Consider the following 27,363-nt stretch of genomic DNA (forward strand, 5'->3'; position numbering starts at 1 on the left):
ACCTCCTCCACGTCATCGTCGTCATCCTCATCGTCTTCGTCCTCGCCATCGTCGTCTTCCTCGAGGTACTCGTCTTCCTCCTCGTCCTTTAAGCCATTAAAACCGGGAAAACATCTGTCATTTTAGATTTTAGCTATATATATATATAACATACATTTTTCAGAAAACTGCAGATCTACAAGCTCAAAATGGTCGCGATATTGTGAGCTCGTAAATCTGCTATTTTCAAAAGATTTGTATACATTTGAAAACTTGTGAAATGGGACACTCTGCATGATGAGCACTTTCTACTTTAGGTACTTTAACCCCCTTTAAGTACATTTTGATACCAATACTTTTGTATTTTAGTAGCCTACATTTTGAATTCCGGACTTTTACTTGTTACAGAGTATTTCTACATACATTGCAGTATTGATACTTTTACTTAAAGGGCAAGACCACTTTGGTAGAGGTTTGGGTTGTGTAGTCACCTTGCCATGATGTAACTCCAAAGGTGGACAAGAAATCTAAAATAATTGCTCCATTGATGAGAAATTGATCATTCAAAATATGCTCCTCATTGACTTACATTGTATGCTGAAACGGCTCTCGTTTAGCACATAAACAAACAAAGCTGATTCAGACAAAATAGAACATCACCAAACCCAGTACTGTTTATTTTTTTTATACAAATGTAAACTTCCTGCTGATTTTACTATTTGAAGATCCGGAACCGGATCCGGGTTTTATTCTTAATAAAAATAGCAAAATCAACAGGAAGTTGACATTTTTATAAAAAAAACGAACAGTACTGGCTTTGATGTTCTATATTGTCTGAATCAACTTTGCTTGTGTTCGTTTATGTGCTAAAAGAGAGACTTTGAGAGTTGTTTTACCATACAATGTAAGTCAATGAGGAGCATATTTTGAATTATTATTTTCTAATCAATGGAGCAATTATTTTAGATTTCTTGTCCACCTTTGGAGTTACATCATGGCAAGGTAACTACACAACCCAAACCTCTACCAAAGTGGTCTTGGCCTTTAAGTAAAATAAATGTGAATACTTCTTCCAACATTGCCTATATTTAAGATAGATTTAAGATGAAATTGGCGTGGTTCATGACATGAAAAAGAAGCCAATTAATTTTTCGATTAATTTAATACACAGGACCCCAATGGAAACAAGCCATAGTGCTTCTTGGGTTTATACTTTTAGTATAGAACTGTACTTTTTTTTGCAACCTGTAACTGTTAATAAAGTATTCTCAGCCTACAGTAGCCTACCTGGTCCTCCTCTTCAGAGGGTCTCCTGGCCGATGGGTGGACCTGGGCGATGCTCCCCCCGGTGGTTCTGTGCCTGTCGTCCGTGATTAGAACCATTTAACTAAATGTAATCTATTACCTAAACCATCCCCAACCCCCAGGAGGTCCGGAGGTCAGCCTAGGAGGTCACAGGAGGTCACAGCAGAGGAGTGGTGGGACATCATAATGGGTCTGGTGGTCTCTCTCTCCCTCTCTCTCCGCGCAGTGGTGAACTTAACCAGCTACAGTGTAGCGAGAGAAGAGTAAACTGTAGCCGTCTGATCGGTAAAGTGGAAGCGGGTCCATCATCAAAACCTATGATCTGTGTGTTGTAACCATAGACAGTAAAAAGTAACAAAGTAACAATAAACACGTAACTTTAACCGATCCTTTTCTTCTTCGTGTTGTCCCGAAAGCAGATATATAAACCAAAACGAAGGTAAATATCTTTCTCTTCTAAAAAAGGCAATAATGAGAATCCTCTCATAAACATTCAGATTGAAAAGAAAGTTTAAAAAGTGCTGGAGCTGCTACTGCGATCGGGTGGGGAATGATAACGTGTGTGTGTGGTTCGCGTTAAACACACGCTTCGCACACACTCACACACTCTGTCCCCAATGCAGGGCGGAGAGAGAGAGAGACGAGACGGAGAGAGAGAGAGAGACAGAGAGAGAGAGAGAGAGAGAGAGAGAGAATTTAGCTGCCTAATCCGATTAGACCCCCCCCCCTCTCTCTCTCTCTCTCTCCCTCTCTCTTTGATATAGATTAATAGATTAATTCCAGTCTCGTCGTTGATCGCGAGGAGGAATCATTTTCAGATGAGATGGACGGTACTGGATAGAGTCTGTCTGTCTGCTAGCCTTAGATCAAGACTTTGTCATTTTTTATCTCTATGAGTCTTAGCTACCAGTTTGCCCTGAAATGTCACCAGCAAAGCTCGTACTTCTCCAAACATGTACAAATGCAAAATATACCCGCTTGCTCCAAATGTTAACTAGGTGTCCGGCGTGTTTGTGCAATGTATTAGTCCATATTTGTCAACAAAGAAGTGTTTTAATCCCGTCTGTGGCCGAACGCAATTTTTTCCCCCTCGTTTACTGCCTCTTTACATTAAGTGTAATTCCGGTTTTCACCGGATGCGCCCCGTTACTACCACCAATAGATGGGTTTCCGCGCGACGTCATCACAGAGCAGAGTGCGCGATCTGCGCATGCGCGGGGGAGAACGAACCGGAAGCGCCATTCACTCTCTCGTTATTTTCGGGATTTAGATAGGCATAATGCTGCTATTATAGGCATAATAGGCATAATGCTGCTATTATATACAAACAGATCCAACTTTCGACAAATCATTTTTATTGAGTAAAGAAGATATTACAAACTGCATCATTTAATCTACTTTCATTAAACCTGGTGAAGACCATTTATTTTCTGAATGTACAGTGGCCAGAGATGCTGCGGGTAATAGCGCCCTCTACAGGCTCATCCCGCCACTGCGCGCGCATCATCCTCTATGTTTACAAACAGGAAACCCATCTATTGGGAACTTCCAACAAAATCGGCCACAGACGGGATTAAAACACTTCTTTATTGAAAATATGGACTAATACATTACACAAACACGCCGGACACCTAGTTAACATTTGGGGCAAGCGGCGGGTAAACACCTTATATTTTGTATTTGTACATATTTGGAGAAGTACGGGCTTTGGAGCTGACATTTTAGGGAAATCTGGGGAGATGGTAGCTAAAACTCAGAGTTAAAAAAAAAAGTCAAAATAGATAAAATACATCTACGAGAGTCTTAATCTAAGGCTAACTGTCTGCAGTGGCGGAAAAAGTACCCTACTCACAATTTTTTAGTTAAGTAAAAGTATCAATACTGCAATGTAAACAACAAAGTGTATGTATATATGGTTTAAGTGGTTCATGTATGTTTTTTTTGTTTTTTATAATCTAAATCTACAAAGTAACTAAAGCTTCCAAATAATTGTAGTGGAGTACAAGTACATTTGCCTCTGAGATGTATAGTGGAGTAGAATTTTTTGAAATAATGACCAAAAAACATGATAATTTTGAAGGATATTTTCAGCTGGGGATCTGGGTGTCCTTGACATGAACATTTTTGACAACCACTGCACTTGACATATGTCTGTAATGAAAGAAAAAAAAACTTGCCTAACGATTGTAACTGTATGCAGGTTTCTGAAGTGTCCATAGTCCTCCTCTGAGACACAGACAGAGTAGAAAACAAGAAATAATTTTTACCAGCTTGCGGCAAGCTAAACCACTAGGTTTGTAATAAAAACTGCAGTTTAAAATAACATACTATGCAACTCCTTTGAACACTGTTGCAGAAACATTGCGAATGTCATTCTTATTAATCTATGAATTTGTATGTTTCCACTTTAAAATGTGTAGTTCATTTCTTTGGCCACCAGATGGCCTTTTTTAGCGTTGTTTATAGCCACGCCCCTTTTGCTTAAAGCCACGCGCCTTTTGCCTGGTGCGAATAAGAAATTAAGGGCACGTCCCCATTTTGGCAGGAAACGCACACATTCCTCAGGGTGCTAATTAAAACTTTAGCAAGCTGATAAAAATTGTACCATTATCATTAGTGCGGACCAGTGTTGGGTAAGTAAAGTAACTCGTTACGTTACAGTATTACTGCCATTAAAAAGTATTCTGTTACGTTACAGGATTACCTTCTGAGAAAAGTAACTCTTTAGATTACTTTTGCGTTACCAACGATTAAAACCCCATTGCGAGGAATGACAAACGCAACATCCCCTTTACAGCTCATTACGATTAAGTTTGGTAAACATAAAATCAAGAGTGCAGCCTATCGGAGTGGCCATCATGTGTTGTGGAGCTGTAGTGCTGAACTTCACCAAGGCTAATTCTCCTACTTTCACCTACTTCCACGGTCTTACTAAAGGACAACCTCTCTGTCTTCTCTCAAACTCTGCCATGTCGCACAGGTGGGAAAAACTAATGTATTACAAAACCAAACCAGTTATACCGTCAGCTGGGTGTCACAGATTACGCAAACAATACAGACTGTAAGGCATCGGTTACAGCTTTTTGTGTAACATCCGTGTAACTCTCCGTTTATAGAGACGAGCTCATTCATTTATCAGGAAACAGCGCAAATGCGTCGGATGGATTTTCCTTTTCTTTTGTGGCAACAGAAAGAATGGGGAAATATAGGCCTTAAATGTAATGAAGTAACGCCATAACTTTGGAAAAAGTAACTAAGTAACAGAGTACTCTAATTGCAAAACTAACGCGTTAGGTTACTCCATTACTCGAAGAAGTTGTCCGATTACAGTAACAGCGTTACTTGTGAGGACCAGGCATGCAATGCTCATTTGGTATGTTCTTGCACTCTATTTCAATGACGTGACGCGCACGTCGCTTAACACCTACACTGCAAGTCACACAATGGACAATTGATATGCATCTAGGCTTATTTCTATGTTAATTCGCTAGGTGTGAGTCGGGAGCCTTTGAAAACTTTGTTGAGGTGCGAATTTAAAGTCGTTTTAAATATATGCGTGTGCCTGCGTGTGCTCCTGGTCAAATAGGTTCCGGCACGGCGTGCAAGGCCGTCCAGTGAGCATTGCACCCCTGGTGAGGACTGAGTCAGGACCAATTATGTGAAGATTGAAAAGGTTGAAAATGGGTGAAGTGCACCTTTAAGTGGTTCAAAGGGAGTGATTCATAAAGTATGAAGGATTGAAAGATTGGCTATTTTTGGCACATGTTCCCCGCAGAATATATGCTGGGGTTCAAGTGGTTGATGACAGCTGCTATAGAAAAAAATAAAACATCTATTGCACAACACACACACACAAAAACACAACACAAGTTCACAACACAAAAGTGTATCCATGAAGTTGTTTACCCCTGCTGAGAACCAAGGATGAATGAGGAACTATACTCACATTATTTACTCAAGTAAATGTAGCAATACCACAATATGAAAGAATACTCCATTACAATAAAAAAGGTATGTATTCTAAATCTATAGAAGCCATTGTTCTCCCATTAATACAAAATAAAATGAAAATGTTGAAATCTTGTTTGAAATGGAAAAAAATCAAATAAATCTTTTTTTAAAACTACAAGGTCAAACCTTGTAAATCGCACCGTTTAAATCTACAAGGTCTCACCTTGTGTGACATTGTAGATCTGCTATTTTAGAACAGCCCCATGTTTTGTAATAATAATCTAAATATGCAAAGTAACTAGAAACTACACAAAAATGGTACAATACATGGTACATTATAATCAGCATTAGTGGGCTGGGGACCAATTGTATGAGAAATTAGTGAAGTGGTCCTTTACGTGGTTAATTCATAATATACGTCTTCCCTTCCTAGAAATGTAGTGGAGTCAAAAGTACAATATTTAGTCTATACTAATATGTAGTGTAGTGGAGTGAAAGTCATAAGTATCAAGTAAAGTACAGATACTTTTATGTACTTAAGTACAGTACTCAAGTAAATGTACTGAGACTGACCACCACTGAAGCTAACATGTTGCAGTCAGAGCAATCACTGTAGGAGCCAATTCCATTAGCACTGTGTGTGTGTGTGTGTGTGTGTGTGTGTGTGTGTGTGTGTGTGTGTGTGTGTGTGTGTGTGTGTGTGTGTGTGTGTGTGTGCGTGTGCGTGCGTGTGTGTGCGTGAGAGAGAGAGAGAGAGTGTGAGAGAGAGATGCAGGGCAAACTCCAAACCAACCGCAATCAGTTGTCAGGCAGAAACCTTGTATTCTCCATATTTGAACTTTTTTGTCCTACTTCATCATACCTCTTGTATGATGAAGTGTCACACAAAAGTAGTGACGATAGCAAATCGCGATGTGACGCGCTGTGAGCTTGTAGATCAGCTATTTTCACTTTTTTTTTTTTAATACAAGGTTTCCACAAGACAGAGACGCTAATCAGCTGCCTCAACCCCTTCAGTCAAACTGTGTGTGTGTGAGTGTGAGTGTGTGTGTGTGTGTGTGTGTGTGTGTGTGTGTGTGTGTGTGTGTGTGTGTGTGTGTGTGGGTGTGGATGTGTGTGTGTGTGTGTGTGTGTGTGTGTGTGTGTGTGTGTGTGTGTGTGTGTGTGTGTGTGTGTGTGTGTGTGTTAAACTCAGGATTTCTACAGTTATGGTATTAAAATCGCATTTATAAAATTACCGTCTTAAAATGTTAATGTCTTCACAATACAAATGTGTGTGCGCACACGCAGTCACATGCGTGTGTGTGTGTGCTCTATGTAAGCATGCATGCGTGCGTTCATGTGTGCGCGTGTGTGTGCAACCGCTAAGGCTTAAAGCTGAATCCTCTTTATGTCTGTGTGGCTCCTTTTAAGGACTGTACTTGACTCTCCTTATCTACAGCACAGAGCTCTGAACCTGCAGAGCGAGGAATATTCTCCTCTGCAGTATTTTCACCAGCAGGTCACTGAAGATAGGACACTTGTGACAGCAGTGCCCCCTCCTGTAGATCCCCTATTTCCAAAAGAACAATTTGCACTATAGGCCTATGTACTGTACATTTTAATGCAAATACGAGGTGTGTAGAAAAGTAACAGGACTGTGGCAACCACGCTCATGACTCAATGCTGATTGATTAACCGCTTATATGTCTCACCACTAGGGGGGCAAGGTGCACAGTCGGCACTGGGGGCGTGTTCTCTCCGAGTCATCAGTGCCCATACCCTAGGTGGGGTTGGCAAAAAGGGCCTTTCTGTGTGGAGTTTGCGTGTTCTCCCCGTGACCCCTAGGGTAGACAACAAGCCCCCAGAGCCACGGTAGAACAGTGAAGCGGCCGTCGGCTGGTGGTCAAAACTGGGATAGCAACACTTCCGCATTAAAAATTCTACTGCGCGTGCGTCTACCGTTTGTGCGCCTGCTCAGGACCCAATATTGGTACTTCCGGCAGACTCTATGGCATAGACCTAATGGACCCCCAATGTTATACTTGGACCCAATGGCAGACTTCCGGGTGCTTCAAACGCCACTGAGCAACTTTCATCGAAATGAATAGCTGAGGGCGGGGCAGCCCGCCCTCTAGATATATTATAACTCTATGGTAGGTACCCTCACAAAAAACATGCAGTAATCTTGGTCTCTATACTGCCTTCCCCTGGTCAGCCAGGGCGCCTGATGGAGGGGAAAGGAACTGGTTGGAATAACGTGTTCCTTCCACGCGCTACGTCGGGTGATAAGAAGCGGCCTGCTCACTCCTCATGCATTGAAGGAAGCATGAGCTCAGTGGAGCCTCCGGTCATCAAATGATTGGCTTAACAAAAACAAAAAAATCGCCATGAATTCAAGGCTTCATGGGGTGTGTAATTGATAGAAAATAATTAATTTTTTGTGTGACCTACTCCTTCAGGTATGAAATGTGAGTAGTTGTCCCAGCACTGTCAGTATGACAAGAGCCTGGGAGCTGGACAAGCTGCTGTGTGCGTTCCCTAGAGGAAAGCGCGCGCGCGCGCGCGCACACACACACACACACACACACACTTTTGAGGACATCAACATTTTAGTTTGGTGACTTTATGAATACCATATTAAAGCTGCTATTTTTTTTACTATAAAACAACCATTTATCTTGTGAGGACCAGGAAATATGGTCCTCACAATGTGCATTTCTCAAATTCTACTATACTTGCATTTGGTCCACACAAGTATAGTAATACAGATGCACCACACACACACACACACACACACACACACACACACTTATTTAAACAAGCAGAACATGAACATGCCATGACACTCCACCCTGGTGGACGTGCAGTGAAGGAAAAGTAACAAGTACATTTACTCAAGTACTGTACAATAATTGAGGTACAGTAGGCCTACTTTTACTTTACCGGAGGGTGTCCATTTTGCAATACTTTATACCTTTACTCCACTACACCTCAGTCAAATATTGTACTTTATACTCCACTACAATCGTTTGAAAACTGTAGTTACTGTTACATTTAGATTATTATTACAAAACATGCAGCTTAACAACTTAAACCCCTTTGTCTATTTGGAAATAGCAGATTTACATGGAGCTTGTAGATCTGCCATTTTCATACTTTTTTTTTTGGTTGTACTTTTACTCAAGTACGATTTTGAATGTAGCCTAATAGTACTTTTACTCGTAACAGAGTACTTCTACATTGTGGTATCGGTACTTCTACTGGAGTAAAAAATGGCAGTACTTCTTCCACCACGGTGGTGGTGCAACCAGAGGGAGGTATACAAAGACCTCCTATGAGCCTGAGCACAAACACTGATCTGTGTGCGTGCGTGCGTGCGTGCGTGCGTGCGTGCGTGCGCGCGCGCACACACACACACACACACACACACACACACACACACACACACACACACACACACACACACACACACACACACACACACACACACACACACACACACACACACACACACACACACACACACACACACACACACACACACACACACACACACACACACACACACACACACAGAGAGTGAGAGAGATTTATTTCTTTAAACCTCTTGAGATAGTTTGGTGAGATAGTTTGTGAAACCACAGCTGTGATGGGAGCTTTTATTTGGTCAGCCCCGTGATGTCATCTCCCTTCATTAACTGAGCCAGGTTTCCTCATCGCAGTAACCACTTAATTAAAGGGATAGTTCACCCAAAAAAAATCTTATTTTCTATCAATTACACACCCCATGAAGCCTTGAATTCATGGAGATTTTTTAGTTTAAGCCTAAACCAATAATTTGATCACCTGTGGAAAGATGCTAATGTCTCCGGTAGGAGACGAAAAGTTGACACTTTGAGTCTCCTACCGGAGCCGCCGCCGGTCATCAAATTATTGGCTTAGGAATGCGACAAAAACTAAAAATCTCCATGAATTCATCCATGAAGTCTCCATGGGGTGAGTAATCTAAGTCATTTTAGGGGTGAACTATCTCTTTAAGACACATTTTAAACTTCGTCGTACGAGTGTGGGATCGATGTAAAAGCAATGGCACTGTGTATTTCACATCGAGAGAGACAGACAGACAGACAGACAGACAGACAGACAGACAGACAGACAGACAGACAGACAGAGGTGTGTTTTTGGTGAGAAAGTTAAACATGCAACTGAAAGGATGTCTGTCTGTGTTTGTTTGTATGTGTTTCTGTATATAATTATCTTTGACCTGAGAAGGAGTGTTTGTGTTGCAACAGATTTTTCTTTTACCAATGGTGTTTTTCTGAGTACTATACTGTAGATTGATTTAAACTTCATTTAATTAGTTCAGAACAGATGACATTTTATTTACAGAGCACATTAGCAGCACAGAGAACAAGTGGAGGGGGGGGGTTCATTAGCTTACAAGTGGTAATTAACTCATTTTAATCAGCAGCATGCAATGGTACTTATCATCTGTCTGGGGTGGAAACCTCATATGTCCAAAACTGTGTACTTTTCAGGATTCAAATTCAAAAGTATCAAAAGTAGTAGATCTACAAGCTCAAAACACGCCGCGAAGCTTGTAGATCTGCTAATTTTGATACTTTTGTGTGACACTCTGGTATGATCAAGTAGGGCGTGATATACAAAAAAACACAAAAAGGTAAAAATAAGGAGATAAGAGGTTTCTGCCTGACAGCAACAATATTCGATTTGTGGCTAGACAGGCCACTTTACTCAAGTACTGTACTTAAAGGGCAAGAACACTTTGGTATGGGTTGTCATGTAGTTACCTTGCAATGATGTAACTCCAAAGATGGGCGAGAAATCGAAAATAGTTGCTCCATTGATTTAGAAATTGATAATTCAAAATATGCTCCTCTTTTTTTTACATTGTACGGTGAAACAGCTCTCAAAATCACTCTTTTAGCAAGTAAACAAACGCAAACAAAACTGATTCTGTCAGTATGGCTATACAATATCCAGAATATCTCAATCCATGCCCGTCCATGAAATGGACGGGCATGAGACATGTGACACATGTTATAGAAATGCGTTTTCTTGTCTGCAACCATCCATTTATTAACCACTTTCAAATTGGCATCCCGATTTTGGGCAACTAATTTTAGGCAAAAATGTTATGTTTTTGATCCCCAAAAAGGATCCGCTATTTTGGAAGTGGGGCTTGAAGGGATAGTTCATCGATTAGTCACCCCATGGAGACTTGAATTCATGGATATTTTTTTGTTTTTGTCGCATTCCTGAGACAATAATTTGATGACCGGTGGAAAGATGCTAATGTCTCAAAAGCGTCTCCTTTGAGTCTCCTAGCGGAGAGACCGCCGGTCATCAAATTATTGGCTCAGGAATGCGACAAAAACCAAAAAAATCTCCATGAATTCAATGCTTAATAGGGTGAGTAATTGATAGAAAATAAGTATTTTTGGGGGTAAACTACTCATTTAAGTAGTAACTCATTTTTGCCACCCCATTCTTTTCTGTGATTACGCCTCAGACTGGGAAGAAGTAAGTGGGGTTTACTCCCCAGGGGCCAGTTGCACCACCTCACACTAAGTTCAAACTAACCCATTTAGCCGGGAAAGTATCTGTGTCATTTTTAGATTTCTTTGGCTATTCAAAAATAGCAGATATACTGTACAAGCTCATAGCGCGGCACCGAGTGCCGCGCTATGCCAAAGAAATCTAAAATGACACAAATACTTTCCCAGATTGAATGTGTTTAAGCTATAACTAGGCTAAGTTTGAACTTAGTGTGAGGTGGTGCAACTGGCCCCAGGTCTACAGGGGCACAAGCGGCCCTCCTATAAGGAGTAATGTAATACAGACATTTCAAGCGCAATCATATTATTTCTGTTACATTGGGTTGAAGTGCTGCAGGCAAGCATCACGTTGAGAAAGCATCACGTTGAGAACGATCGAGACAGAGTAATTTACTAGTGCACGCACACGTGCACACACACACACACACACACACCAGACACACACTTCAGACACTTGCATAACCAATGCATAACTGAGCATGAGGCCGACTCAGGCCTTATTATCAGTGGTGGAAAGTAAGTAAGTACATGTACTCAAGTACTGTACTTAAGTACAATTTTGAGGTATTTGTACTTTACTTGAGTATTTCAAATTTCCAATAGTTTTACACACTACAATTATTTGAAAACTTTAGTTACTAGTTACTTTGTAGATTTTGATTATTATTACAAAACATACATTAACCACTTCAGCCCTATATATACATTTCGGCCATTTGAAAATAGCCGATCTACAAGCTCCTTGTAGATCGGCTATTTTCAAAAGATTTTTATACATTTGAAACCTTGTAATGGGACATTCTGCATAATGAGTACTTTTACTTTTGGTACTTTAAAGTACATTTTGATGCCAATACCTTTTATACTTTTACTCAAGCACATTTTGAATTCCGGACTTTTACTTGTAACAGAGTACTTCTACATTGCAGTATTGATACTTTATACTTAAGTAAAACATTTGAGTACTTTTTTCCACCACTGGGCCTTATCATGAGTCCTCTCATTCAGTCCGGTCCACTGTCGCAGCAGAGGTCCGCTCCAGGTTTTCCAGATGGATGAAGTCCAGAGGTTTTATCATCCCTGCTTGCTGCTCCCTGGAACACATGTTAAAGATGTCCATGTTATTCACGGGGGACATGTATGTCATCCTGGCTGTGAACTGCACTGATGTAAAAAAAAGCGGTTCTCAAATTGTAGGTCGGGGACCCCCCAAAAGATTTTTGGGGGGTCCCCAGATAGCTGAAAGGGATAGTTCACCCCAAAAATAAGCTTTTTTCCCTATTGATTAGTCACCCCATGGAGACTTGAATTCATGGATATTTGTTATTTTTTGTCGCATTCCTATAAACCAATAATTTGATGACCGGCAGCGGGTCCGGTAGGAGACACAAAGAGTCTCCTTTGTGGCTCCTACCGGAACCGCTGCCTGCTGGTCATCAAATCATTGGCTTATAGGAATGCGACCAAAACTAACAAATATCCATGAATTCAATCTCCATGGGTTCATTGGGGTGACTAATCGATGAACTATCCCTTTAATGTGCAACATTGTTTTCTCACTCAACAGTAAACAAACCAACATAAAGAATAAATAAGTGTGTACAGGGTATCTGCACATTCTAAAGTGACAATTTAATTTAACTTAAGACCTTTTTAATACCTCTAAAAAGAAACAAAACAAGACAATTACTGGGTCAAAAGCAATCAACAAACTATACACTAAAGAAAAATCTAACATTGACCAAATTGTCAGATATTACCTAAGAAAGAGGGAACAAATGGTGAGCTTGTAGATCAGCTATTTCCACAATATGTATCAGAGGAACAGAGTAAAACCAAATTGAATGCCTCAACTACAACAATTCCAAGTGCTTGTCTACAACTCGTCTACCGAATTCGGCAGCTAGATTATTGACTAATTCTAGGAGCCATCACACCACCAGTACTGGCTTCCCTTCACTAGCTGCCGGTGATGTTTCAGAATTGATTTTTAGGATTTTACACACGACTTCTAAAGCCTTGCAAGGTCAGGCTGGAACGGTATGAGCCTGTGCACAGCCTTAGATTCCTCAGGCAGGGCTCTCGATCTTGGCTGCTACCCAAACTCGCCTCGCAACTATCATGGGTGATCTGACTTTTGCAGCCCGGGCACCTATAGACTCTGGAACGACCTGCCTCAGGACCTTTAAGGGTTGCAAAGTCAGTGTCATCTTTTAATCCATTAAGACCGGGAACGCACCTGTGTCATTCTAGATTTCTTTTAGCTATTCAAAAATAGCAGATCTGCAAGCTCATAGCGCTGTAGACCACATTCCTAAGCCAATAATTTGATGACCAGCAGAGTCTCCTTTGCGTCTCCTACCGGAACCACTGCCTACCGGTCCGCTGGTCATCAAATTATTGGCTTAGGAATGCGACAAAAAAAATTAAAATCCATGAATTCAAGTCTCCATGGGGTGACTAATCGATAGAAAAAAGTATTTTTTTGGGGTGAACTATACCTTTAAGACTGCCAGGTGGCTAAGATAGGCATTAAATGTGGCACGGTGAAAGTCTATTACTGGACGTATTTGGGATTTCAATAATTGGGTCTTAATCAGTACAGTGCTTCCATCGCACGTTACAAGAGCAAAGGGCCATTTAGGTGCAGAGGTGAGTGGGTGCGTGCCATATGGTTAGTATAGAGATTGCTGGCTTTTCAGAGGACGGTGTTACTTGAGGTCAGGAGGAGATCAAGTTCTACCAGTTCTACCTCACCAATCCAAAACTAATGTTTTGGTTTGGCAAGGTAGCTTCTATAGTCGTGGTTTCCATTACGGTGACTATCTTGATGAGAACTCTTCTATCATGATGAGAAAGTCCTTAGACCTTGCATAGTTGTGATGTATGTACGGTATGCCGATGGAACAATGGAAAAAGATGTCCCTGTACGTGATGAGCGATTAGATAATGATAAAGGGCGTGACAGGATTTAAAGGAATGCAGTGTCACAACTAGTTTCATGCCAGGGCTACTAACTTTGATTACTTTACTTTGACTCATTAAGTGGGCCCACTTGTATTGGCCCAATACGGTTTACATCACACAGCTCTGTTTGTTGCCAATGTGAAAGGCTTGAATGTTATAAAAAGCTGTTATGAAACGTAAGGAGAAAAAAAAGAGGCCGTTTCAATACAGCAGCAGTACCTTTGAAATGGGCGTTTACAGCCAGCTGTACTGCAAAGTTCTTTCTCGCTCCCTCTCGCTCTCTCCCTCCCTCTCTCACTGTCTCTCTGTCACCCTCCTCCTTCCTCTCTCTCTCTCTCTCTCTCTCTCTCTCTCTCTCTCCCTCCTTCTCTCTCACTGTCTCTGTATGTCTCTCTCTTCTACCCTCTCTCTCTCCTTCACCCCCCCCTCTCTCAACACAATGCTGTATTGTGTAGTAGAGTGCTTTTAAGTATTATAATTGTTGCATGTGAACTATAGGACCACAGCAATGGAAGTAAGTCTTAGGACTTGTTTGTGTTGATCCTTGACCTGCTGTAAACCTTCTCATGTGTGAGGTTTTTGCTTTTCAAATAAACTAAACTCTCCCTCTATCTCTATCTCGCCTCCACCTCTCTCCATTTCCCCCATTCTCACTCCATCTCTCCCCTCTCACCCCCTCCCTCCCTCTCTCTCTGTCTCACCTCCTTCTCTCTCCCTTTCCCCCATTCTCCCTCCCTCTCCCCTCTTCCTCTCACCCCCTCTCTTTCCCTCTCTCTCTCTCTCCCTCCCTCAGTCTGTCTCGCCTCCCTCTATCTCCCTTTCCCCCCATCTCACTCCATCTCTCCCTCTCACCCCCTCTCTCTCTTTCCCTCTCTCCCTCTCTCTCTGTCTCGCCTCCCTCTCCCCCATTCTCACTCCATCTCTCCCTCCCTCTCTCTCCCACCCCCTCTCCCCCCCTCATCCCTCCCTCTCTCTCTCCCTCTCTCCCCCTCATCCCTCCCTCTCTCTCCCTCTCACCCCCTCTCTCTCTTTCCCTCTCTCCCTGTCTCGCCTCCCTCTCCGCCATTCTCACTCCATCTCTCCCTGAAAACCACTGGAGTACAGAGAGACAGCACTGGACAGGCACTCGGTGCCGCGCTATGGGCTTGTAAATCTGCTATTTCTTAATAGCCAAAGACATCTAAAATGACACAGATGCGTTCCCAGATCGATTGGGTTAAGTACGGTACTGTGAGTAAATGTACTTGGTTACTTTCCACCGCTGAAAAGGTGTTGTCACTGAACCGTTTCCAACAAGTCTGTAATGAAAAGCAGGCCGTCTGTTTTCCTGTGTGACATTTTGGAGATAAAGTCATTTGGGTGGAGTGCCGATCTACCCTGCTCTCCCCTCTCTGTTGGCCCAGAGCTCTGTGTGTGTGTGTGTGTGTGTCTCCTTTCCACCCCTAAATCCTATACTGCCAAGTGACAAGGAGCAATGAATTCACGCTGGTCTTGGTTCTAACAACACTTGACAGAGCGACGGAGTGTGAGATTAAGACACACACACACACACACACACACACACACACACACACACACACACACACACACACACACACACACACACACACACACACACACACACACACACACACACACACACACACACACACACACACACACACACACACACACACACACACACACACACACACAGCAAAAGAGAGAGAGACGCACACAGACGGACAGACACACAAAGCACAAAAGAGACAGACAGAGAGAGAGTGAGTGAGCATAACAGAGATACAGAGAGAAATATACTAAACGGATGAAAAAGGATGTTTTCATCCAAAAAGTTCATATAAAGGACAACCTATGGTGACTTTGTCTATTATAAACATATGCAGTTTTTCTTCTGTAGTCTCTTGGGAGTGTGTGTGTGTGTGTGTGTGTGTGTGTGTGTGTGTGTGTGTGTGTGTGTGTGTGTGTGTGTGTGTCTCACTCTGTGCTTTGGGGCCAAGCGGCCTCGTGTGAGTGTGCGTGTGCTGTGAGTGTGTACAGCACACTGTTCGGAGGAGCGAACAGGAAAACACAAGACTTTATCTCTTTCTCTAAGTGCTGACAAGCTGTTCTTCTCAGGACACTCACCCGCCCCCCCCCTCTCTCTCTCTCCCTCCCTCTCTGCCTCTCTCTTCCTTAACTTGTCTAAATGAATATGCCAGAGTGGACAGGCTGCGTGCAACGGGCCCAGAGCTGATAAGCTCTGGGTGTGATGAATGAACTCTGGCTGGGAGACACAGGGAGAGAAAAGAGAAATCCTCACACACGCACACGCACACACACACACACACACACACACGCACACGCACGCACACACATGCACGCACACGCGTATTACTGTAGTTGTGAGCACAATTTTAGGACAGCATCGAAACTAGCTGAAAATAGCCGGAAAATAGCCGATCTACAAGCTTGTAGATAGGCCTAATTGTCCGGTGCGTGACACTGGCGTGCATCTAAGTAACCTCTAAATGTCTCATCCTTCCTAACCCCAACCAGAATCTTTTCCTAATTGTAAACCTTTAACTTTAAAATGGTGCATTTATATAGCGCTTTTATCCAAAGCACGTTCATTGCATTCACCCATTCACACACCGATGGCAGAAAACCATGGCACCACCAACATTAATTGAACTCTTGAGAGTGTAAAATGAAACCAAATGGACCCTTAAGTTAAAGAACTATAATGGTCCATTTGGTTACCAACTCTCCATCATTTAGCTCGGGACCACCTGGAACCCCCTCAAGGACCACTGGTGGTCCCCGGACCACTGGTTGAGAACCACTGTCTTACTACCAAAACACTGATGAAGTAAGGGTGACCGGTCTCTAGTCTTTCAGGTATGCTATACCTTAGAGGGGAACACAGCTTGGGAGAGGGAGTTAAAATGTACCACAAACACTCCTGCCAGCTGGTGCTTTGAGGACACAGCCTGGAATCAATGTCCTCGGGGCCAAGCGACTAAACGCACTGTTTATTGGAAGGCTCTATGCCAGGGGGTCTTCAACGTTTTTCCAGGCCCTGTAGTATCTCTGAGGACCCCCCCCTAGTGGTCCCGGACCCCCCCTGTTGAAGACCTGATGCTTTATGCACACGTCAGCCTCCAAGATGGTTAGAGGGCTGCCTGCCCTGGCCTCCACAGGCGGTGCAGACTCTGGCTGGTTGGTGCATTTAGACAAGAAACGCCAGGGAGGGAGGAAGGTAGAGGGAGCTCTCTGCACATCTGGTTCTCTCTCTAAAGTCTGTTATTGTTCCCTTGCCACATACTCCTTAGCCTCGTTCCCAGCCTTTACTCATCTGAGAAGAGAAAAGCCTGGTCACGACCTAATGCAGAGAGTGTCTATAGGGGCGGGACTTCCGTCCGACGTATTTCCCCCGGAAACGATCTTCTTTCGACCAATCACAACACTTGTCGCATTGATGCTGCAGAGTGCACTACCTGTGGGTCAGGACTCGGACCCCCAGGGGGGTCCCCACATGATTTTGTCGAGGGTCCCCAGATGGCATGACAATTTAAGGTCTTTTAAGACCTTTTTAATACCTTAATTTTTTAAAGAAAATAAATACATTAAAGCATCAAACGTAATCAACAAACTGTACTATAAAAACTGGTCAAACATTGGCCAAATTGTCAAATAATCAAGCTCACAAACGCGAGGCGTTGTGAGCCCCACCTGGGGCCTATACAGCATCGATCACCACAACATGGACGCTCCAGGCTGCTGACTGCTAGGAATACAGGGAATGGAGAAAAATGACAGGACACAATAAATAGATGCCCTTTACCCAGCAGTCACAGTGCTCCTGTCTTTCCCAGGAATCTGAAGCATTAATCCTTCTCATCAGAAACAACGGGTTGTTATTCATCATCACTGTCTGTCTGTCAGAGGCGCAGCGGTGCCTCGGGTCGGGTCGACCGTCTTTTGACACGACACGCACACCAGAGAAAGGCACAGAGCAGAGAGCGCTTATCCACAAATTGTCAAGTGTAGTGCGTGCGTGTGTGTGTGTGTGTGTGTGTGTGTGTGTGTGTGTGTGTGTGTGTGTGTGTGTGTGTGTGTGTGTGTGTGTGTGTGTGTGTGTGTGTGTGTGTGTGTGTGTGTGTGTGTGTGTGTGTGTGTGTGTGTGTATGTATGTATGTATGTATGTGTGTGTATTCAAATTACTATTCTTGCGAGGGCTATTATTATGTCCCCACAATTATAGTAGAATTTGAGAAATAGACATTGTGAGGACCATCTTCCTGAGGGAAATGATTTTTAAATCATTGAAAAATCAGTGGCTCAGGGGTAGAGTGGCCGGTAGAGCAGCCGGTAGAGCGGCCCGAGGCAACCGCGAGGTTCCCAGTTCGACCCCAGGCTCACCCAGAGTTAGTGTCGAAGTGTCCTTGAGCAAGATGCTGAACCCATAATTGCTCCCGATGAGCAGGTTGGTGCCTTGCACTTTTTCTGTTTTTCATGTGTCTATGAGGTTGATAGAACTTCATTAAGCCCCCTGGTGGTGTTTTTATGGTGTTTTATGTCTTCTCTGACTATTTTGAGTTTCTTCCTGGAGGCTGAAACCTTGAGGGTCAAACGTGCCAATAGAAAAACAGCACTTTAATGACACAGTAAAATTATACCCTCCCCCTCATTATCATAACACAACAGGTGTGGGCATGAGGAGGAGGAGGGACTAGGACAGGTGGGTGGTGCTAAGGTGGTGGAGGAGGTGCTAAGGTGAGAACCAGGTATACTTAATGAACTGGAGGCGTGTCCACATAAAAACATAATTTTAACACTTTCTGTACACTTTTTTGAAAAAAAATCTTCCTCCTAGTATAACCATAATACCTGATGATTATGTTTTAGGGGGGGGGGGGGAATCACTGAAAATCACGGCACCCTGTCTTTAAACATCTGCATTACTTAATTAAAGGATTGTTATTTTGATCAATGTTTGTCTGTTATCTCTCCTATTGGTACCAACATCAATAGCCTACAGCATGTGGAATTGTAGACAAAATCGTATACAACGATAACAAAATATTAATAGTTTTTGGTCTGAGAGGCTAAATCTCATCAAATGGTGGTCCATGGCACAAATACCGAATAAATAATGGACCTTGATATGAAAAAGGGTTGAAAACACCTGGAGTAAGATACTACATTTGTCACGTGCTGCCTGCAACACTGGACACATGAAAATAATTCTGCCAACAACACTTGCACACTGCCCTCACTCACCTGGATGAGAGGAGGAGCGAAATGTGTGCTAATGCCGTTTGTGGACTACGGCTCAGTAGGGCTGTCATGATTACAAATTTAAGTTGAATTAACAATTTAATTGTGGTTTTTGGCATTGAATATTGAAACGTCATTTCTGTTTGCCTTTTGGGCTTCGTAATCAAAAGTTGCACGGGGCAGGTATGACACATAACTGAAATATACAAAGAAATTACTGACATATCTAATCATTTTTATACAAAAAATAAAATAAGAAATTGCAGAAATAGCTGATCTACAAGCGTACAACGCTTGTAGATCAGTTGTGCGCTTATTGATCTGCTATTGCTGCTATTTCTGTCAACGATTATGACGATTATGCAAAGATAATTGCGATTATCTCAAATAATTGCGATTAGGCGATTACGTAATAATGATGACAGAACAGCTCAGCCTTCAATACCAAATTTCCTACCAGACTCGACACACAAAGCATATGACCATGTGCAGCTGGATACTGAACTTCCTATCAGCCTGCCGGCAGGTGGTGAGAACAGGCAACATGATGTCAGACCACCCTCTGACCCTCAACAGAGGAGCCCCTCAGGGCTGCGTGCGGAGCCCTCTCCTCTACTCCCCGTACACTTACTATGATGACACGACGGTGACGAGACGGCCTACAAGAGTAGAGGTCAGATCACTAAACAAGGTGGTGCCAGGAAAACAACCTCGCTCTCAACGTCAACAAGACCAAGGAGCTAATTGATGTCACGTGGTCATTGGAATGGGCTCCCGCCACATATGATAAGGATAGAGTGGTCGGCAAGTATGTTTGGCCTCGGGCCAAACTTTTTCAAAGACATTATATGGTGGGCCAGAACACAATCAATGGCTAATTTAGGACCTGGAACTTGCAACAAACAATAATAATAACTATTGTTATAAAATGTACTATACATAAAGATGTGGTATAACAGAAAAAGCATGTGGAATCAAATGTTACAGGTGTACACAGAAATGCTTATATAATCCTTTTTTGTGCAGGCGTCATCCTTGAATGTTTCACTTTTTCACAGGATATTTAGTGAACATTTTATCTGGAGACAGAGAGTACTCCTTTTCGAACAAGAGCTCTTCCATGGTTCAAGGTCTCTTAGAATGGAGAGAAACAATGTATCATTTGAGGCATGCAAAACACAGCTTTGGTGTGTTTTATAAACGTGAGAGGAGATTTTCATCCAAAAGTCTAGAGAGGAAAGTTGACAGTGAAAACATAACATTCAAAGAATGGAAATAGAACTATTTGTTCATCATACCTGATTTCAACAATTCAAAGCCATATCCTACCTGGACTGTCAGTCAGCTATTGTAAATTATTTACAAAATTACGTGACGGGACAGATATTAACGCTGGAAGGCCAGTTCTGCCTCACGGGCCGCCTGTTGCCTACCACTGGGATAGACAATAAATCAAGCTTCAAAAAGAAATTGAAGGAAGCCATGATAGTAAAATAGTTAGATTTAGTCAGCTTGTTTAATGTTTGTAATTTTTTTTGTTTGTTATTTCTTGATTTGTAAACTAAAAAGTAATATACTATGTAATCATCTCGCACCTTAATAGACGCAGGGAACCATGGAGTGTGGAGTCAGCGTTGTGGAGGTCTCCCACATGCCCCAACTAACTCCACACTTTCCACAAAAAATCCTCAATATTCTGCCAATAACACCAGCTGCTTCCCATACCATTGCTGTACTTGCACGATGCACAGTTAATATGAAACTAATTAGTACCCAATACTTATGTAAATCACTTCTGCAGTTAGTGCAACGTCAAAATCTTTTTGGACAACAGATCTACAAGCTAACAACGCGCCTCGCGTGTCGACGCATCTGTGTCATTTTAAGATTTCTTTGGTTATTCAAAAATAGCAGATATACAAGCTCATAGCACGGCACCGAGTGCCGCGCTATGAGCTTGTAGATCTGCTATTTTTTGAAAAATCGTGAAAATGTGTGCAAATCTTTACAAATATCTTCTAAATCCTAACAGTTTTCTGAACAACTTATGTTGCTATAATATCAGTGGTTCTCAAACGTTTATAGAATTTGTGAAGACCGAAATCTTCAATCATTTTTGTTGTGTTGTTTTGTTTCAACTATGTAATGGTAGAATTCCATTGTATTATGTTTTAATTGGATTGCGAAGGGTGAATGTTGTGAATGCGTGACCGCAGGAAGAGTAGTGTTCACTGTGGTGAGGAGTAATGGGGATCCGTGATAATAAACAACAAACAACAATAAAACACCTACGCTGTCACGGTCAGGGTGCTGAGGACGTCCTGGACGTGGTCCTGTGGGATGTCCCCGTCCAGCCGGGCCAGGAAGGTGTAGAGGGTGACGAAGGTGCTGAAGGGGATCCGCGCCGCGCCCCCCTCCTCATCCTCTGTCAGGATCTCACAGGCGACCTTCAGTGCACTCTGGATGCTCTGAGAACACACACACACGCACACGCACACACACACACACACACATGCACACACGCACGCACGCACGCACGCACTCACTCATGCACGCACACGAAATACAGTTCTTATAGGAGTCATCATTGGTGGAAAAAGTACTCACATTTGATACTTCAGTAAAACTATCAATACCACGATGCAGAAATACTCAAGTATACAAGTAAAAGTCCGGAATTCAAATTTATTTGAGTAAAAGTACAAAGGTATTGGTGTCAAAATGTACTTAAAGTACCAAAAGTTTTTAAAATCTTTTAAAAATTGCTGTTCTACAAGCTCACAACGCACGCACGCCCACCCACACACACACACACATGAGCACATGGTCCGGTTCTTATTTTGTTGTTGCTGGGCAGAAACCTTATATCTCCATAATTACAACTTTTGTGTTTTGTTAGTTTTTTTGTAATTTAATGCCCTACTTTGTCACACTAAACTAGCCTGGTAAAGCCCCTCCCTCCGGAATTCTCATTTCCATTTCGTGTCGCATCATAATGTGAGCTTGGAGATCTGCTATGTCTTGACATTTTTGAAGAATACATTTGTCAAAGTTAAAGTGTGTGTTTGGGGGCTTTTAAATACTGAGCCAATGAAAGGTATTAACAACTACCTTGGATCCATTGGAACACAGGTTATTTATTCTTTCTCCATTTCCTGAAAAGTAAAGTTTCCCCCCGAGAGTGATGATTTGAAGGTTTAAAAAAACAAAACAAAAGAAAAACTGGTTGTGTCTAGATGAGACATGACTGCCCTCATGTGGTCCAACCATGCAACAGTCTCTGAATCAGCAACTTTGCTGCACATCTAACAATAAGTTAATTTAACTACTTCTAACCTGGTGACCTTATTTTGGGCCAATGTTCTTTTGTTCAAAACCATTACTTTTCAGGAAATGGAAAAGAGAACCTGTGTTCCAATGGATTCTGTTTCCCATATGAGAGCGTCATCTCACCCCTCCCAGAGCGCTGCAGCCCAGAGCGAAGAAGTGCAGCCAGTCGATGTCTGACTCTGAGGTGAAGTTACCCAGGGAGAGCAGGGTCTGCAGCTGATCCTCTGGCAGGCACACACCCTTCCATCTCTGTTGGAGGTCCTCCCTGCCGCACGTCTGCCTTGGATTAGACACGTCGATGTGTGTTGGACACAGCTGGGAGAGAGGGAGAGAGAGAGAGAGTTTGTGTCAACATTTTTCAAATTGTATAAAATACGGCTTAAGTGATTAATGTAAGTTTTGTAATAACAATTTAAATTTGAAAAGTAACTAAAGCTGTCAAATAAGTATAATATTTGCCTCTGAGATGTAGTAGAGTATAAAGCATTAATGGATGTAAATAATCAAGGAAAGCTCGTTTTATTTTTATACTTAGAGGGATAGTTCACCCCAAAATGACTTTTTTCCTATCAATTAGTCACCCCATGGAGACTTGAATTCATGGATATTTTTTGGTTTTTGTTGCATTCCTAAGCCAATAATTTCATGACCGGCAGCTGCGTTGTTGCCTTGTTTATAGATTTTGTGAAGACCGAAATCGTCAATCATTTTTGCTGTTTTGTTTTGTTTTAACTATGTAATGGTAGAATTCCATTGTATTATGTTTTAATTGGATTGTGAATGTTGTGAATGCGTGACCGCAGGAAGAGTAGTCTTCACTGTGGTGAGGACTAATGGTGACTAGTGTTTATTATACATAAGTACAGTACTTCAGTAAATGCACTTAGTTACTTTCCACCAATGCCTTAAAGTGGTTCATATGACAGAAAGTCTTCAGTGTGTGGTCTGTCCCCCTGCTGGTGACTACAGTACCTGTTTGTGCAGGACCTTGAGCAGACCTGGGGTCAGCCCTGTGTCCGTCTTCTGGGTGGCCACATGCGTCTCCAGCCTGTCTTTGACTGGCAGAGGCTCTCCTTTGGCCAGAGCATGGAAATACCTGCCCCACACACACACACACACACACACACACACAGATTCAGCGGTGCACAGTATACAAAGCAAGGACATTTACACCAGGGCCGCCGCTAGACGACAACAGTGGGGGTTGTTGTCGCTATTGATTAAAAACGACCATGTTTTTTTTTTTTTTTTTTTATAAAAATATTTCTACAGTAGATAGTTACAGAAGTACAGGTGTACATTTGTATTCTTTGTTTTTCTTTTTCCCCCTTTATCTGTATACATGGAGAAATGATAATAATAAAGCATTTGATCAATAATAATAATTAAAAAAAAGAAACGACAGCAGATTGAGCAACAATAGCAAAGTGATTAGTATCCGTATCGTTTGTCTTTTAACTGACAGTCTTGACTTAGGGGGGCGAGATGGTCCGGTGATACCAATACTTTTGTACTTTTACTCAAGTAAATGTTGAATTCCAGACTTTTACTTTCAGAGTATTTCTACAGTATTGATACTTTTACTTAAGTAAATAAATGTAGTACTTTTTCCACCACTGTTATAATCTAGTACCATGACTTGAGTTTCTGAAAGATATCATGCACGCGCTCGCTCACGTGCATGCACGCACGCACTCATACACAATTCAATCATCTCACCTTAGAGCTATCAATGTATGAAGGTAGTAATGGGAGAGCACATTGGTTAATGTCATTTTCCCTCACACAGCTCTCAGGACTAATTCAATATCCTTGTCAGCAATGTCACCGCACTAAATCATCTACTGTCATCATTCCCTTCCCCTCTCTCCAATGGACAGATAACACTGTCATCGTGTTAGATGAGATTAGAAGACATGTATTATTGTCCTCAGAGAGGAAATGCTTTTCGCCATCTCATCATGTGCAGCGGTGGACAAAGTACTCAACCCCCCAGTACTTGAGTCAAAGTATAGATACTCCTGGTCAAATCCAGTGGTGGTAAAAGTACTCACATTTTGTACTTAAGTAATAGTAGCAATACCGCAATGTAGAACTATACTCTGTTTTTGGTGCCAGTAAAAGCACCAGTATTCAAAATGTACTTGAGAAAAGTACAAAAGCATTGGCATCAAAATATACTTCAGTGCTAAAAGTAAAAGAAGTACTCATTATGCACAATGTCCCATTTCACAAATTTACAAATGTATAAAATCCTTTGAAAATATCTACAAGCTCACAAGAGCTTGTAGATTGGATATTTTCAAATAGGTCTATATAGGTCTGAAGTGGTTAATGTATGTTTTACAAAGTAACTCGTAACAACGGTTTTCAAATAATTGTAGTGGAGTAGAAGTAAAAGTGCTGAAAAAATACCTCAAAATTGTGCTTAAGTACATTAATTGAGCACATGTACTTAGTTACTTTAAAACACTGGTCAAATCAACAACAAGTTGCTCAGTCAAATTTGTGTGCTTGTGGATTGGCTATTTGTGATAAAGGGCTTAAGTCAGTCTTCAATAGGGGTTCCGGGACCCCTCGGGGGTCCTCAGAGATACTGCAGGGGGGCCACCAAATCTTTGAGTGATAGGATTTTTTTGTAATTTTTTATTACATTTAACCACTTGAACCCTCGTATCCCTATTCTGGGGGGAACATTAGCTGAAAATTGCAGATCTACAAGATCTACCAAGAAGTTTGGTGTACAGGGACCAAGTACCAAGCCAAAGGTCAAGTTTACAAATTGAGGGTTTAAGTCATTAAATGTCTGAAAACACATTTAACATGAATCCAATATGTAGTGGGGGTCCCTGGTTCATCTCTCTCAGTCCTTGGCCTGAAAAATGTTGAAGACCCCTGGCTTAAGTGGTTAATTCACAATGTTACGTTTTCCCTTCCTAGAAATGTAAAAAGCCTCAAGCCAATGTCTTTGAGTAGCCAATGTCTTTTTAATACTCAAGTTAAGTACCTATACTAAATGCACTCTAGTACAGTACTCAAGTAAATGCAGGCTACTTCGTTTACTGTCCACCACTGATAGCCGACCATGGATATAGTGGTTGTTCATCCTGTGAAGTTTCACGCAGCGCTGAGCGTGTTCAGACCTTGTGGAGGACAGACAGATGAGTTTAAGCAGTGCAGCAAATGAAGGCCCTCGGGAGCCAATTAGAGCCGGTCAGTGCCAAGATGACAGCTGCTGGGTGAAAGGGCCTTTTGTGTTTTTGTATTATGCTCCATTCTAGACAAGGTGGTGAGAACAGGCAACATCATGTCAGACCACCCTCTGACCCTCAACAGAGGAGCCCCTCAGGGCTGCGTGCGGAGCCCTCTCCTCTACTCCCACTGATGACACGACGGTGACGAGACGGCCTACAAGAGCAGAGGTCAGATCGAGACAAGATAAAAAAAATAAGAAAATGCAGGATATTGAGAATTGATTAAAAAAATAGTTTTAAGTCATTTGCTACCGTATTGAAAAGAGGATAAGAGAAAACCCAGTATTAAAAAAAACTAAGAGAGAAGAAAATACTGGATTTGTGTAAGAGAAAAAAAAATATGTAATTTGCCTGGAAATACTTGTTTTAAAAAAATCTTGAAAAATCGTATCGTGAAACTACTATCGTGATTCGAATCGTATCGTGAGTCGAGTGAATTGTTACATGCCTAATATATGGAGATCTCTGTACCTGTCTGCCTGTGTCCCTTCTATGCCGAAGGAGTTCTGTGTGAGGCATGCCCGCGTGAGGCATGCCCAAATATGGAGGCCCAAGACGTCAGTACTATGACGTCATATATTGATGACATCAGGACACTCCATATGATGATTAGCAGATTTAGCAATATTTTTCGGAGAGCCGCCCCATACGACCAACTTCCCACTCGTGGCATCTCTCCCTCGGGTCCTTGGCGGTACGCACGCCAAATAGCCGATCTGCAAGCTCCATTGTGAGCTTGTAGATCTGCCATTTTCAAAATATTGTTATACATTTGAAAACTTGAAATGGGACACATTCTGCATAATGAGTACTTTTACTGTTGGTACTTTAAGTACCTTTAGATACCAATACCTTTGTACTTTTGCAAGTACATTTTGAATTCCAGGCTTTTACTTGTAACAGAGTATTTCTACATTGCAGTATTGATACTTTTACTTGACAGCAAAAAGGCAAGAGATTTGCTATACGTACGCTGCACACCATAGCAGCACGTCGCGGGGCTGGGTTCTGATGGCTGCCTTGGTGAACTGTTTGAGGATGTCTGGCAGCTGAGGAGGAATGTTGATTTGCTGGGCACAGTACATTGTGTCTGGAAGAGGCATTGCTCTGCAAAAAGAAACAAGAAAAAAAAAGATCACAATACACCGACGAAAAGACAGGAGGCGGCTGGAGCTGTCAGAATTGAGGATGCTAGTGGATACAGGGGGAGGTAGGAGGATGGCAGGAACACAAGGAGGGACGAGATCACAAATGACTACAATAGAGGGTCAGCCCAGGTTAGCAGGTTTGGGGATTAAACAAGAGAGGCGAGGTTGAGATGGTTTGGACGCGTGATCCCAAAACCTATACCGCTTGTGCAAGGAAGCGCTGTGATTGGCCAGCAGTACGCTTGTGCAAAGACGCACTGTGATTGGCCAGTAGTCACTTTGAGTGGCAGTTGGGGCAAACGCTCTCGCCAAAACCTGATTTACGATTCTTTGCCTATCGGTACTGTACATAACTTGAACTGCGCCGAGTCGGCTCAAGAGAACTTCGCAAACTCGCTTTAGCTCGCTCTGTGGTGCCTCTAGTGGCTCAAGTTCGCTTGAGATGGCGTGCCTCCATCCCGGTCAAAAACTATACTTTATCGGCCCCAAAAAATTGCCCGCAGTTGTTGTAGGCGAGAGGCACTTCCACGTTGGTCACAGAAGCGGGGCCTGGTTATAGCACAAGCGGTATAGGCTTTAGTATGTCGCGGTTTGGACATGTGCAGA

The 27,363-nt window shown here is 42.4% G+C and overlaps 2 protein-coding genes across 2 annotated transcripts in view; both read right to left on the bottom strand.

Moving 5' to 3' along the window:
* ankrd33ba (ankyrin repeat domain 33ba) overlaps positions 1–1,870 on the bottom strand; it is a 40,002-nt gene extending 38,132 nt beyond the window's left edge. Inside the window, exons 1-2 of the mRNA XM_080418254.1 lie at positions 1,267–1,870; positions 1–86 (exon numbers count right to left, since the gene is read on the bottom strand). The exon at positions 1–86 is cut by the window's left edge and continues 229 nt beyond it. Of these exons, the coding sequence (XP_080274380.1) occupies positions 1–86; positions 1,267–1,362 (182 nt within the window). The 5' untranslated portion in view covers positions 1,363–1,870. The remainder of the gene's footprint in view (positions 87–1,266) is intronic.
* A 9,926-nt stretch (positions 1,871–11,796) lies between these two features.
* ropn1l (rhophilin associated tail protein 1-like) lies at positions 11,797–26,712 on the bottom strand (the record flags this gene model as incomplete). The annotated part of the gene is made up of 5 exons (XM_080417547.1): positions 11,797–11,890; positions 21,318–21,493; positions 22,479–22,670; positions 23,328–23,451; positions 26,582–26,712. The coding sequence occupies 5 exons, from the start codon at positions 26,710–26,712 to the stop codon at positions 11,797–11,799; spliced, it is 717 nt and encodes a 238-aa protein (XP_080273673.1).
* Between the last annotated feature and the right edge of the window lie 651 nt (positions 26,713–27,363).

Source organism: Gymnoscopelus braueri (assembly GCF_963280865.1).
Source record: "Gymnoscopelus braueri genome assembly, chromosome: 21".
Taxonomy (NCBI): domain Eukaryota; kingdom Metazoa; phylum Chordata; class Actinopteri; order Myctophiformes; family Myctophidae; genus Gymnoscopelus; species Gymnoscopelus braueri.